Here is a 14,251-nt window from a genome sequence, read left to right as displayed (position 1 = left end):
CCTTTCCGTAAGAGGGACATTCAGACACACAGAGACACAGAGAGGATAATGTCACGTGAAGCTGAGATGGACGCAGAGACTGATGTGTCCACAAGCCGATGACACCAAGGATGGCCAGTCACCAGCAGGAGCTGGAGACAGGCAGGGTACAGATGCTCCTTCAGAGCCCCCAGGAGGAAGTCACCCTGCTAGCACCTTGATTTCGGGCTTCCAGCCTCCAGAACTATGAGAGAATAAATCTCTGTTGTTTGAAGCCTCCTAACTGGTGGCAATTTGTTACAGCAGTCCTGGGAAGCTGATGAAGACAGTGAACAGCTACAGTTTGGAAACGTGTCAGGACAGTAGGGACTAACTAGAAAAGAAAACTGACTTTCTGATACGTCTACACTGCGTTCCCGCCTTCCCTGTTCAGCAGCTCTCGCCAGTATTTTTTCACTGACACCGGATTGTGCTGCTACTGAAGGTTTTTCACATCCTGCTCTGCTCCTTGTGGTTTCAGCTGGAAGGCACCATCAAGAACCAAATGAAGAAAGAAACGAACTGAACCAATAAGCAGAACTCATTCATTCACCTTCACGAATAGAACGTCGGGGCGAGGAAGATGCAGGGATGTGCGAAGTTCAGCCCTTCCAAATAACTGGACAGACAGGTATGCGACTTTCTTCCTAGATGCCAGCCCATTTTCCCACGGGAATACCCTCCACCAAGCACAGTCCTGAGCAGCCTCAGAGTCCCAGAAATTCATAAATCATGTGCAATCTCTTGCAAGATGCTTCCGTGTGTATAGAGGGTGAGGGTGAGTTTGTACGCACACGTGCACGCTCTAAAGTGGATTTTTGCTTTTGGCTATTACCTCACCGGACGGTATATCCTTTCTTCCGCTCTCTTTTGTTCTTTCCTTTTTTAATTTATGGTTTCAAAGAACCAATTGGGGAATGTTTACCTCACTTGCTAGCACCCACTAATGGGAGGAAAAAAAATCCAATGGATTTCGCACTGGGGTTCATCTTGGCATAACCTCCAATATTCATCAAGATAGTCCGGAAACTAGTTTTCATAAGAGTATCTGGGTGTGACAAACATAGTTTGTATTTTCAAAATTAATTAATTTTTTTAATCGACAAAAATTATATATATTTATCACAAACAACACGTTGTTTTGAAACATGTACACACTGGAATGGCCACATCGAGCTAATTAACATATGCTTTGCCTCACATACGTATCATTTTTTTGGCGGTGAGAACACTTAAAGTCAACTACTCTTCTTGGTAAATTTCAAGACTATAATACATTGTTATTAACTACAGTCACCATGTCATACGATAGATCATTAAATATGTTCCTCCTGCCTTACTGAAAATTTGTATCCTTTGAAGACCAGCATCTTTCCAATCTCACCCCGCCTGCCCTGCTCAACACTTCGCATTTTCCTTATCCGTCTACCCCGTGATAAACACTTAGGCCGAGTTCATTTATCTTGGCTATGGTGAGTAACGCTGCAATCAACATGGGAATGCAGGTACCTCAGTGATACCCCGATTTCATTTCCTTGGACTGTATACCCCGGAGTGGAACTGCCGGGCCACGTGGTGGTTCTAGTTTTGGTTTTCTGAGGCACCTCCGTGCTGTCCTCCATAATGGTCACACTCATTTACATTCCCATCACCAGTGCAACATCCTCACCAACACTTGTTATCTTTTATCTTTCCGATGGTACTCACGAGAAACCCTGTTTTATGTTCTGGGATTACAGCGATGAAAAAGAGTAAACAAAAATTTCCCTCATGCAATTTAAATTCCAGTAGGGTAGAGAGAAAATAAGCAAAGAAAATACAGAACACTTGTGATAGCAGATAAGAAGGAAATGTAAATCAGGGAAAAGTTGTGGAGCGGGGAGGCAGCATTTTCAACAGAGTGTCCAGAGCAGCCTCCCTGAGCAGGTGATATGTCAGCAAGACCTGGAGGAAAAAGAGACAGAGCATTATAACAGCTGGAGTAGAGTGTCCCAGCAGAGGCCAGCACGTGCAAAGGCCCTGAGGTAGGAACATGGCTGGTGCATGTGAGAAAGAGTGAGGAGGACAGTGTGGCTATAGCTAGGTCAGGTGTAGAATAATGGAAGATGATGGAACAGCAGCCCACACTGTGTTGGGTCTCATAAGGCACTAAATGAACACGGATTTCTACCCTGAGTGCTCTGGAGGATTCTGAACAGAGCCCTTAAATGGCTGCAAGACCTTTGGTAGGTCATTGGTCTAAGTATCAGTTTTCCTGCCTCTAAAATGCAAATGCTGTGTCCTGCAAATATCTAAGTTCTCCTCCATCTGTAAAAATTGATTACTAGACAAATGCTAGGTTTCCACAGGCAGATCACTAATAAAAACATTAACTTCCTTCCCACTCTACCCCTCTCTACTGCTGCTAAAGTTGACCGTGGTGACCCAGCACAGAACTAGAAGGGAACACGGGAACACCAGGGGACTGTTTCACACGGTCGTATGGCAGAGGCTAGACATTTTTATGCAGGAAACATTTGTAAATTGGGATTTTTGACAGATGGGCAGTGAACATAAAATAACTGTGGATATTGGGAGGCAAGGGCGGGAGGATTGCTTGAGGCCAGGCGTTCAAGACCAGCCTGGGCAAAATAGCAAGACTCCACCTCTACAAAAAAAAAAAAAAAACTTAAAAATCACACGCCTGCAATTCTAGCACTCTCTCGGAGGCCGAGGTGGGAAGATCGCTCAAGGTCAGGAGTTCGAGACCAGCCTGAGCAAGAGTGAGACCCCGTCTCTACTAAAAAAACAGAAAGAAATTAGCTGAACAACTAAAAATATATATAGAAAAAATTAGCCAGGCATGGTGGCTCATGTCTGTAGTCCCAGTTACTCGGGAGGCTGAGGCAGAAGGATTGCTTGAGCCCAGGAGTTTGAGGTTGCTGTGAGCTAGGCTAACACCATGGCACTCTAGCCTGGGCAACAGAGCGAGACTCTGTCTAAAAAACAAACAAACAAACAAACAAAAACAAAAACACCAACTTTAAAATCAGCCAGGCATGATGGCCCAGCTACTCAGGAGGCTGAGGCGGGAGGATCGCTTGAGCCCATGAGTTTGAGGCTGCTGTGAGCTATGATCAGGCCACTATACTCCAGCCGGGGCAACAGAGCAAGACCCTGTCCCTAAAAGGACAAAATAAACAACAACCTAAAAAAAGAACTGCAGATACCAAGTGAGACTCTCAGGAGCAAGTGGGCCACCCTGAACTAGATTAACACATTCCCTCGCGCACCGAACGCCCTGCTCAGGAAACAAGGGCACGCGCTTGGTAGGGAACCAGAAGGCAGCAAAGGAAGATCAATATCTTTTTGTTCCACATTAAATACAAATTTAAAAATAAGCATTTTCCTTTCTAATCATTTCATACCACGCACGGACCGTTCACTTTAATTTTCAAGTCCGTTTACTTCACTTCTATAAACCATCTGAGCTTTGAATAGTGTCCACCCAGCACGCTTTCTGCCCAAATGTGCCAGTGTGTGTGTTTTTCCATTCCCCTTCGTTTTCTCTGCTCTGTCCTTCCAATTACAAAATCCCAATTTTGTTAAAATGCAAGGCACAGGCTTCTGCTTGTTTTGTTTTCACTTTTTGGGTTTTTTTTTTTTTTTTTTAGTATCTCTCCTTCTCAGTGAATAAATAGTAGCTCCAAGGCCAGTTTTCTAGCTTCCCTTAGAAGAGCTAAAACTGGACTATCTACTGCTAAACTCGGCCCTATGTTGATAAATTTATAATGTCTCATTCTACTAAGCATGCCTTCTACTTAGTATTTTTCCTCCAATGACAACTATATTTCTAGTCTATCAGACCATCTTTTCATCACGGTTAAATGATTTAGAAAGCCTTCCTTACTACCACCGTACGTTACCAGTGACAGTTCTATTCTAACGGCACATTAGAAGTCCCAGACCACGTTCAAGAAGCAAACAACGTAGTGACTCTGGATTCTAGACGCCCCACTGTGAAGGAAGGATAACAGATCAGGGACCCGTGGCTTCAACTCATTTCACATCCCCAATGCCAGCACTGTGCCTGAAACGTGACACACGCTCAGTGAACATTTGCTCCAGGGACAAGTGAAGAAGGAGCAACCAGAAGTGAAACTCAGGGCGATGGGCTTGTGACCTCCTTTCTCTGCATGCTCTTCTACGCAACTGTGCCTGAGAAAGCTCGGGTGTGATCCATAAGCCAATGTGCACGTCAGAGTGTCCTGAGTGAAGACAGGGAGAATGACACGTGTGTGATCTGAGGTCACCAGCAGTAAGAACGCAGATCCATCCCTACCCAGGCTGCCTAGCGAGGGCTCTGTGTCAACAAGGAAGTAGATGGGGAATAGTTCCTCTTGCAACTTATTTCCTGCACAATTTCTTCACTATCTTTAGCAACTGGGTCCAGGCAGCAAGCATCCTAGACACACAGGCTCTTTTCCTTTCGTCGTGGCCATGCTGGACCACGCCCCCCTCTTAGAAACAAGGCTGGTTCCTCACTGCGACCGGTGCCAGGGGTCTGTGTGTCTTACCTCGGCTGCGGGGACTCCCTCCGGTGGGCGGCAATGCAACACGATCATGCCTTCAATGGGGACCTCTCTTCCTTGTGGGTCCTGTTCAAAGTTTTTCCGTAAATCTGCAAAAGACATATAAGATAGGTGACAAGCTGGCATTGCTCCAAGGCCAGGGTTAATCACATTTGGTCCAAGTACAATAAATTAGTGAGCTCAATGTCACAACCTAGATACACACAAATAAGTGGCTTGTTTCAGGAGTTCCAGAATACGAGAATCATTTTTTCCCAAATATCCAAAAACACATTTGAAATAACCTTGACAGAACAGCTCCTAACATTCTATATTGATACGAAGACAAAAGAATTAACTGGGAAAACAGAAAAAAAAAAAACCAGAACACCTCATGATTGCATGAGTCTTTGCAGTGTTATCTGCTGTGAAACTGATGAAACACGTGGTCTAATAAGTTACCATCTACAGCTATTATGCAGTTGAGATGCACATGATGTTTTTTTTTTATTAACTAAAGAATGTATTATTAATCTATAACCTCTGCCATTCCCTTAACCCTCTAGGGGGCTCTAGAAGATGGTAATAGAGTTAGATTATCTATTAGTCTTTTTATTTGTAACCAGGGAGAAGGGGCAACATTCATCCCCAACAAAATCTATAACCTACCCAACCAAACATATAATTAAAAAACAAAACGCCCTCCAGTCAAACAGCAATGCTGGGTATCAGGGTAGTGCTCTTCATGGAAGGCTCAAGGCACTTTGCAAACAAGCTGCACTATCAACCTTTTACACATGGAAGGGTGACACTTGGAGAGGTTAATTGGCATGCCAGTGGTCACAGAGCATCGGAGCCAGCGATGGGGAACAATCCACTACGCTTTCAGACACACGGGCCGATTGCTAACCAGCAAGGCCTTCTCAGGGAAAGGGACACACAGGGACAGTTCAGAAAACGAGAGAGGGAACTTCACTTGCATTCCTTTCTACTTGTGCGTATGTGTCATTAAAAAAAAAAAAAGGTGGGGACCTGGCCTTTGCTACTTCGGAGGTGTCACAACACTTTGATAATCTTTCAGCAAGAGGGTAATTCTTACTGTCACTGGAGTGCACAGGATGGCAGAGCAAAGACAGGTTGTTTACAAGTCTTCCTCCACGTAAAAGATTTCTCTCTCCCTCCCTGACAATGTATTTTTCTTCAAATTGAGTATCTCAAATTACAGGCTGGGAATTTATTGATTTAATTTTCTTCAGTGCTTACAATAACATGAAATATGTTCCCTGTAAAGAGCAGAGCTCCAGAATCAGTTACGTCTTTATAAATTGTATAAATACATTAAAGTTGCTTTTAGCAAGTCAAAAACACTCAATGAATAACAAGCACGGCAATCCAAGTATTTACTTTCCTCTGAATTTTACTTTTAATGCTGTTCCCTCCCAGAGGCGACTGATGTCTTTTGTCAGCAGTGGTCCTATATATTCAGAGGTCTTCGTGAATATACATATATATACATAAAGCAAAATATCTTAAAGTATTAGAACTGCAGGTGGGGGACAAGATCCATTCTCTCATTTCTCTGCTGTCCCCCGAGTTGCAAACCCAGCTTTCTTCTCTCTGAGATCCCTAAACTGCTACAGCCCTTATGATTCAGAACTTCTGACGCCAAGTGGCACGAAGGTCACATAACTGACAACAAAACTGTGCCTAGGGTATACTGTGAGTAAACCCAGAATGAAAAAAATTCTCGTTTCCTGCATAATTCAGCCACAAACTCTTCTCTACTGTCCCACAAGGGATCTTTGGGTCAATCCCAAAGATTCGGGACTTTCTGACCCTGTTATTCATCAGAACTATATTAAAATTAGTCTACCACAGAGTGAGAGTGACTACAACATATGAGATACCAGTTTGCTAATGGAAGGAGCTGGGTTTTGTGGCTTATTTTATTATTGTTATTATTTTGCCTTTTTCTTTGCCTTGATTGCTTCATTTTCTAAAAGAAGTTTCACTCAGTGCTGCTAAATGAAGATGGCCATTTTGACAACATCAAATAATCCGTATCGAACCAGATGAAGCATGAAAGACCAATGGTGGAAATTTCTATTTATCTTCTACTTCTATTTCCTTTCTTTGCTCAACGGAAAATGAAAGGTAACAATGCTTAGTTTATAGTTATTTCCAGGATTTACTACATTAACTACTTAGCAAGTGAAAAGATGAGAGTGAAGTCATTTTCCCAGCCTCCCAGTAAAACAAGTAAATATATGTATTTGTGTGTGTGTGTGTGTGTGTGTGTGTGTATGTGCACATACATTTCTGTTCATCATCTGCTGCTATTTCCTTTGCTTGTGCTCTCTACACATATATAGAAAACCTATTGGCACTGGGACCCAGGGAAGGGTGTTATTCGTAAGCAAGATACATGGAGAAATCTCTAAGTGCATCTCACATGGGCAGGATCAGATTGAAGAAAGGACCAACCCAACCTGTTGCTTTTCCCAACTGAAATTTGCAATCCCTGGAAGACGCCCAGCAAGAAGCACATTTCACTCCCACGTGTGGAAATAAAAAGATTAGAGACAGATGCGGGGCAGGGGACAACTGCAGTGTCACATATCTGGATCCAACAGAGGTAGCAAGCAGTCGACTGGGCACCAGACACTACAGCAAGTGAGAAACCCAGGTGTCACCCAGTCCTGGCTACACCTGACACTGGTGCCAGGACACAGACTCCTAAGGAGGGCAAACTCCTGAGTCCTAAGGAGGGTAAACATACAAGACAAATTCCAGTTAGCTACTGAATATACTAAAAATTATGGAAATAAACTTCTTAAACACTCAGTTTTAAATGCTTCCAGCTCTACGTGTGATTCTCCACACAGCCCACCCAAACTGATTATTTTCTGCATTCACAATCTAAAACTATGATCACCTGATGTCCATTTTCCAAACTAATGGAAAATGACTCAAACTAATGAATTGACCATTTGGAACTATGTTAGTTCTGAGGCTTGAGAGATTCAGACAGGAACTGATCCAATTTCTAATAGTAGGGGAAAAACATCTCCCAGCCATAAAAAAAGAATTATACTACAAAAATAAGGGAGCAAACTATAGAACTGAAAATAGATTTGTTTCTTCCTCTAAAAAGACAAGAAGCAAGAGGCATTTTTTTTAAGATAATTTCTAATTTAAGTTCTTTAAAGTCAAAAGGAAATAGCAACTGAGAATCTAGAGTAGGGAATTATAAATAGGATAACATCTGAAATCAAGAAACTGCCACCATGGAGGAAAAAATTACAACTGCTGAATGAGAAGTGTATATATATACATACACACACACACACGCGCACACACACACACACACACACACACACAGAAGACAGTAAACAGCATATTGAACACTGCAGAAAACTGAACCAGTGCAACAGAAGACAGGCGTATTTCAGGATCCAATCAGAAAAACAGAAAGCACGCCAGCTGGTGGAACAGGAAGCATGAATGCAAGCAATTGGCAAGGGTGGGCTGCAGGACCCTTGCAGGGAGACAGATCTGGAAAGGAGCCCGGGTCCAGCTGCACAAACTACAGACAGACCAGTGGATTTAGACATGGGAGACCATTGTGTTGGAAACCAACACTACCCAGTTTAAGAAACACCCTCTAGCGGGGCTCTTAGGACTGTCTGTTCCATGTCTCTCTGCCTTGTTCGATCAGTTCTGCAAAGGCAGCTCTATGGCTGAGATGTTCACCCCTATATTCCCAGTGCCCATTGCAGTTCCTGATCCAGGGCAGGTCCTTAATAAACACATGTTGACTAAATGAGATAAGAAGAAAGTGATCAAGTGATAATGACATTGCCAGAAAAAGGATGAAATAAATGACAAAGATAAATGTGGAGATAGAGAAACACAATATTAACTATGACAGGATTTTGGAAGGACACAACAAGCTGGAAGAAAATAAACAAAAATCAATTTCATAATAAGAATAATAATGATAGCTCTCTGAGCTAAAAAGAAAAAGATTTGTGTTCGCCAGAGAGCTTATCAGACATAAAAGGGAAAAAAAAAAAAAAAAACCCTAGATAGATGCTAGTTGAAATTTCAATTTTTAACACAGTAAAAATATGAAAATAATTTTACAAATATCTTTGCAGAAAATAAGCAAAAAGTAATTAATAATAGAACAAAAATTAGGCTATTACTAGAACTTTTCCCTATATTATCTCACATACCAGAGTACAATTAAATGCTATAAAATTCTGTTTTTGACTTTTTTAACAGAAAAAAGCATGGGTGCTAATTTTCTATATCCAAATAAGTTACTGTTCATGAGTAAACTAACAACAGTATGGTCTTAGGCATGACAGGGCATGATTGTTATCAGCCACATACCGCCCTTCCTGAAAACATTGTCTTTTAAAAGAAACTCATGGAAAATTATTCAAATTAATGAACTGAGTATTTGAAAGTTGTAGTTTTAAAAAACCTGGCAGTGGGCAATAAAACCACTTAAAGGTTTTCAACCCACACATTTTTATATTATAACTAAAACACGCATGTAAATGTCCAAAGAGAGATCTGGGAAGAGAAATGTATAACATATCATAAACATGCATAATAATTAATGGCAGGACTTAATGGATGGATGGATGGATGATACATTCTAGAACCTCACTGGGAGGCTGTGCACACTGGTGAGGACGGGGAGGTCTGGACCCTGAGTATTATCTGGGATCACCACTTACTGGCACCTTGACTCAGTATGTATCTTTAATCTCTCTTTGCCTCAGTTTCCCCATCTGTAATACAAGGATAGTAATTTCTACTGCATACTTTTTTTTGTGAGGATTAAATGCTAATATATTTAAAGTTCTTAAATTAAGAACTTTAGGTGAATACAGGGCTTCATAGAGCTCTTATATATTTACTAGATCCTATTATAAAGCCATAATGATTAGAATGGGGTGGTTTTGTCATAAATCAGACAAAAGTTCATTATGAACTAGAGTATTTTTCAGAGACGTTCGAATAAAAAGAATAATTTAGTATATGATAAAAGTGATACATAAATTAAGTGGGAAAAGGTATTAGGATTACTAATTGCCATTTGGGGGTAAAAAATAAAAACAGATCTATGTCTTGCTTTATACCAAAATAAATTCCATACTAATAAGAAATAGTTTTTACATGAAACCACAGCAGTAATAAAATATTTATTGGATCTTAGGAAGGAGAAGGCCTTTCTAAGCTGAAAATGGAAGAATGAACCCTTAAGGAAATGATTGGTAGATATTGTTTTGTCAAAATTAAAATTTATGTTGGAAACATTAGGAGCAAGATTATGGGCAGAGGGTTTACAGCCTTAATACAAAAGAGCTCTTATGAAACAAAATGAGAACAATAATTACCGTCAAATAAAATGAGAAAGGGGCATGAAACATAATTTATATAAGACACAAATGGCTTATAAAAATATCTAATGGGGCCAATATCACTAGTTATTAAAAAATGGTAATTTAAAAACCATCAATATATCTCTTTCCTCTTCCAAATAGGCTTAGTTTTGTTTCTGTTTTTCAATAATTCCTAAAATTAGAATGAGTATGGAAAATCAGATGATCTTAAACATTGCTGGAAGTGCAAATGGGTATACCTGAAGAACAAGCTATAATGTGCATCAAAATTACTTTAAAAGTTCACCTGTATGGGCGTCATCTGATGAATGGATAAACAATATGTGGTGCCTCCATGGAATATTATTTAGCAATGAAAAGGAATGAACTATTGACGTAACATGGACAAATCTTAAAAACATCATGCTAAGTGAAATAGGCCATTCACAAAAGGCCATATATTGAATGATTCCATTTATAAGAAATGTCCATAATAGGCAAATCCATTTAGCCAGAAAATAGATTTGTGGTTGGCCTAGGATTGCATTTGGGGATGGGGAGGAGGATGGCTAATAGAAATGGTTTTTGGTGTGTTTTTCTGTTTGTTTATTTTATGTGTGTGTGAGATGAAAATATTTTAAAATTGACTTTGGCGTGATGGTTGCCCAACTCTGTGACTGCTGTAACTGTATGCTTTAGATAGGTGAATTGCACGTTATGTGGATTATATCTCAACAAAGCTATTATTAAAAAGAGTTCATTCATATGGTTCCACAATTCCACTTTTAAAGTTTTCTAAGAAAAGATTAGAGAACTACACAGAAAAATGTGTGCCTGGTGATAGTGCTCAAGTTATCATTTATAATGCTGAACACGTACTAGCAACCTAAATATTTAATACTATAAGAGTGGGCCAGGTGTGGTGGCTCACACCTATAATCCTAGCACTCTGGGAGGCTGAGGCAGGAGGATCACTTGAGGTCAGGAGTTCGAGACCACCCTGAACAACACAGCCAGACCCCATCTCTACAAAACATAGAAAAATCAGCCAGGCATGGTGGTGTATGGCTGTAGTCCCAGCTACTACTTGGGAAGCTGAGACAGGAGGATCACTTGAGAGCCTAGGAGTTTGAGGATGCAGTGAGCTGAGACCACTGCACTTTAGCATGGGAAACAGCAAGACCCTGTCTAAAAAAAAAAAAAAAAAAGAGTAGGAAGGGTTAATATCTTTAGGTGTGTTCACACTGTGGAATACTATGCAGACACAAAAAACCACGAGTTCAAAGTATTTAAGATTGCAAATAAATGTTCATACAAACCGCTAAATAAAATGGTGTGGCGTGAATGATCTCTTTCATACACATTTTTAGTAGAGTAAAAATCATTCTCTCCCAACTATAGTAACTGTATTAGAGAAAACATCTCATACTTCCAAATAAAAGTAAGCACATGTGCATGAAACCCTTGTCTTGGTAGGGAGCGCTTCTCTTCATTTGCCTTTAGCTGTTCACTAAATGTGCAATAGCCTCCTTTATTCACTCCCACTGTTGGTCATGGGCTGGACACTGTACCAGCAGTGGAGACACATTACTGAACCTGACACAGACCGTCCAGGTCCTCCCACAACACGTGCTCCTGCAGGGGAAATAGACATTAAACAAGCGATTAAGAGGTATGTGGCTGAGTGACTAGATAGAGAAGTAGGACATTCTAAACTCATGCAGCACAGTGGGACCCACCTTCATCTAGTGACTGCAGGAAAGTTTCACAGTGAAAGTTATATCTAAGCTGAGACAGGACATCTCACAGCCCATGTAATACACACGAGACCTCATTTACAGTTTGGATCCAACTTCTACCGGCTTAGAGCATCATGCCCATCCCCCCTCTTTTACATATATATGATTTCTCATTTTTTCCTTGCAAGTCTCCGTAAAATGCTTGTCTAGCTAACTCCCTTTCCTTAAGTTATCATATCACATAAAGACACTCTTTTATTAGACTTGTCTGCTATTCATATATATTGAGAAGGTAGAGCATAAACAGATTTCCACCCTCTGATCTCACAATCATGTACACATACATGGTCCATGAGAAGAAAAACAATCACTGTCACATTATTCTGTAAAAGGGAACTGAACCAAACTGCATATATATGCATAAAGATTGAAGATTTTAAGGTGTGGTTCAAAAACAGGAAACCTTATCTGAAAATAACAACTGGTGTGGGATTAGTATATATGTTGTCATAGTTAAAAGAAACAATTTAAAAAGAAATTATTAAATATTTCAAGGATTTGCCACTGGATAATTATGGGTATGATAATTATCTTCTTTATTTGTTTCTGCATTTTCCAAAATTTCTATAATGACTATGAATTACTTTTAGAGCCACCAAAAATAACATCCAAAAAAAAATTCCATCTTTTCTATGAGTTCTCAAGCATCACTGTCCTAGAGCAAAATGAATCAGAAGTGAGAACTACATTTTGTTTCATTTTATTGTACCAAGTTCCACTCCTACAATGTCTATCAAAGAAGGAAGCAAAAAAGACCATATCCTTTAGTAAATTGTGAATTCTGAAATATCCTTATCTAATTTTATTTTGGTTATGGGAATCTGCTCAGGTGGACAAAACTTTTTGTCAGTTTCGTTTACTGCTTTATGTCTGGTACCCGGAAGGTAGAGACTTGATCAAAATTTGTTGAATGAATGAAGAAATGTGAGTTCCCACTTCAACTCATCTGAATGATCCTTATGCAGTCATATGCAACCAAGTGTCTGGTAGTTAAGATGGCAGAAACGCAAAAACACAGATAAATGCAGTAGCCACTACAATGATGTTCAAACACACATGAACATGTGTGTGTACATGTGTGTTTGAACCATACCAACATCCATCTGCACAGACCAACCTGGAGCCTCACTCTCTCTAGTTCTGTTCCTTCTTCACCCCGTCACCCTGTTCAGTTTCTCAGCAGAATGCCAACAAGGCCCAAAATGGCGACCATCAAAGACAGCAGAGAGGAAGAGGAGGGAGAGGTGAGGAAGGCAGGTACCTGACTCACCTGTACATCCCATAGGCAGTTACAGGATTATCCATAGTCAGCAGTACCTGCCAATAAGTAGTACATCTGGGGCCAGGTCGTGGGAAGCATCAGCCTCCCCTTCCCCACCCTATGCCCTACTTGGCCTTTTTCTCATTTTCCTTTCATGCTACTATGTTAGAAAAGTCATTGTAGCACAAGAAAATCAATAAAAACTCAATTCTGAATAATAGTTCTTTGCAGCTCAGCAACACCAGGGAGTTATCGGCTCATTCAGTGTTCTGGCAGTTAATGCAATGAAATAAAAATAATTTACTCATTCAAACCAAATCAGCCAGTGAAAAATCGTACTCTTTTTTTTTTTTTTTTAATAGTCATAGTTGAAGCCATTTGTTAAGATTGCAGGAGGAGGCTACCATGTCCCATTAGTTGCCCGACCACACTGGGATTCAGACCAGGGCTGAATCTTCCCCACCCATATTGTTCTGAAGGAACAACAGACCGCATTTGTCGTATATAAAAGGCATTTGTAACTTAGCCAAACACAGATCATCTGTGGGTGTCAAAGGGCCGTTCGCATGCAGAACAGACTCGCGCCAGCAAAGCACAAGCCCAGGCCTGGCCTCTCTGTTCGGTTCTGCTTCACGCCCCAGCCCTAAGCAGTTACGGCCTCAGAAGTCAGCTCCTGACTCCAGTTCCCAAGGGAAAGCATATAAAAGGCCTTCTGTTGGGTTGATTCTTTCCTCACTGTCATAGTCTCTTGTATTTGGCACCTTGTAGGTGCTTCCCTTGCCAGCCTGTCTTAAACCCTCTGTGGGTTCTGTACAGTTCTTAACCGATGGATCAGTCTTGACACCAGGCTGCTCCTACCTTTCAGGTCTTTGGTTTTGGCTCTTCCTGTTCTGATTTCAGCCACGTCTCCTCGAGGGACAACTGGCAATAAAGCACAATTCCACATACAGATTCCTATAGGTCAGGGGCATGTACAGGTGACACCTTCCTGAAACCCAAGTAGTGCAACCATAGCTCCTGCTGAGTAAATCCTGCAGCGACAGCAAAGGGGGGCACCTTGGGCTGTAGTAGGATCACCCTGGGACTCTCCACCCTCTCTCCTCCCTTGGGGCCAGGCAACGAGCAGACTCTGCCTACTGGGCCAGCAAGGTGGTTGGCGGAGGCCAGGGTCTCGTCATGCTGGGGGCTGGGGCTCCTCAAGTCTGTTTCCGGGACCACACGGTA

General features: G+C 41.2%; 1 protein-coding gene across 2 annotated transcripts in view; it reads right to left on the bottom strand.

Annotated features, from left to right (window-relative positions):
• The window catches only part of UNC5D (unc-5 netrin receptor D), a 497,786-nt gene that overhangs the window by 177,818 nt on the left and 305,717 nt on the right, over positions 1–14,251 (bottom strand). For both annotated transcript variants that reach the window (XM_069485257.1, XM_069485258.1), the window contains exon 4: positions 4,575–4,678. In XM_069485257.1, the coding sequence (XP_069341358.1) occupies positions 4,575–4,678 (104 nt within the window). The remainder of the gene's footprint in view (positions 1–4,574; positions 4,679–14,251) is intronic.

This window comes from Eulemur rufifrons, chromosome 12, assembly GCF_041146395.1.
Source record: "Eulemur rufifrons isolate Redbay chromosome 12, OSU_ERuf_1, whole genome shotgun sequence".
NCBI classification, from domain to species: domain Eukaryota; kingdom Metazoa; phylum Chordata; class Mammalia; order Primates; family Lemuridae; genus Eulemur; species Eulemur rufifrons.
The sequence above is the reverse complement of the archived record's forward strand: the minus strand, read 5'-3'. Positions and strand labels throughout refer to the sequence as shown.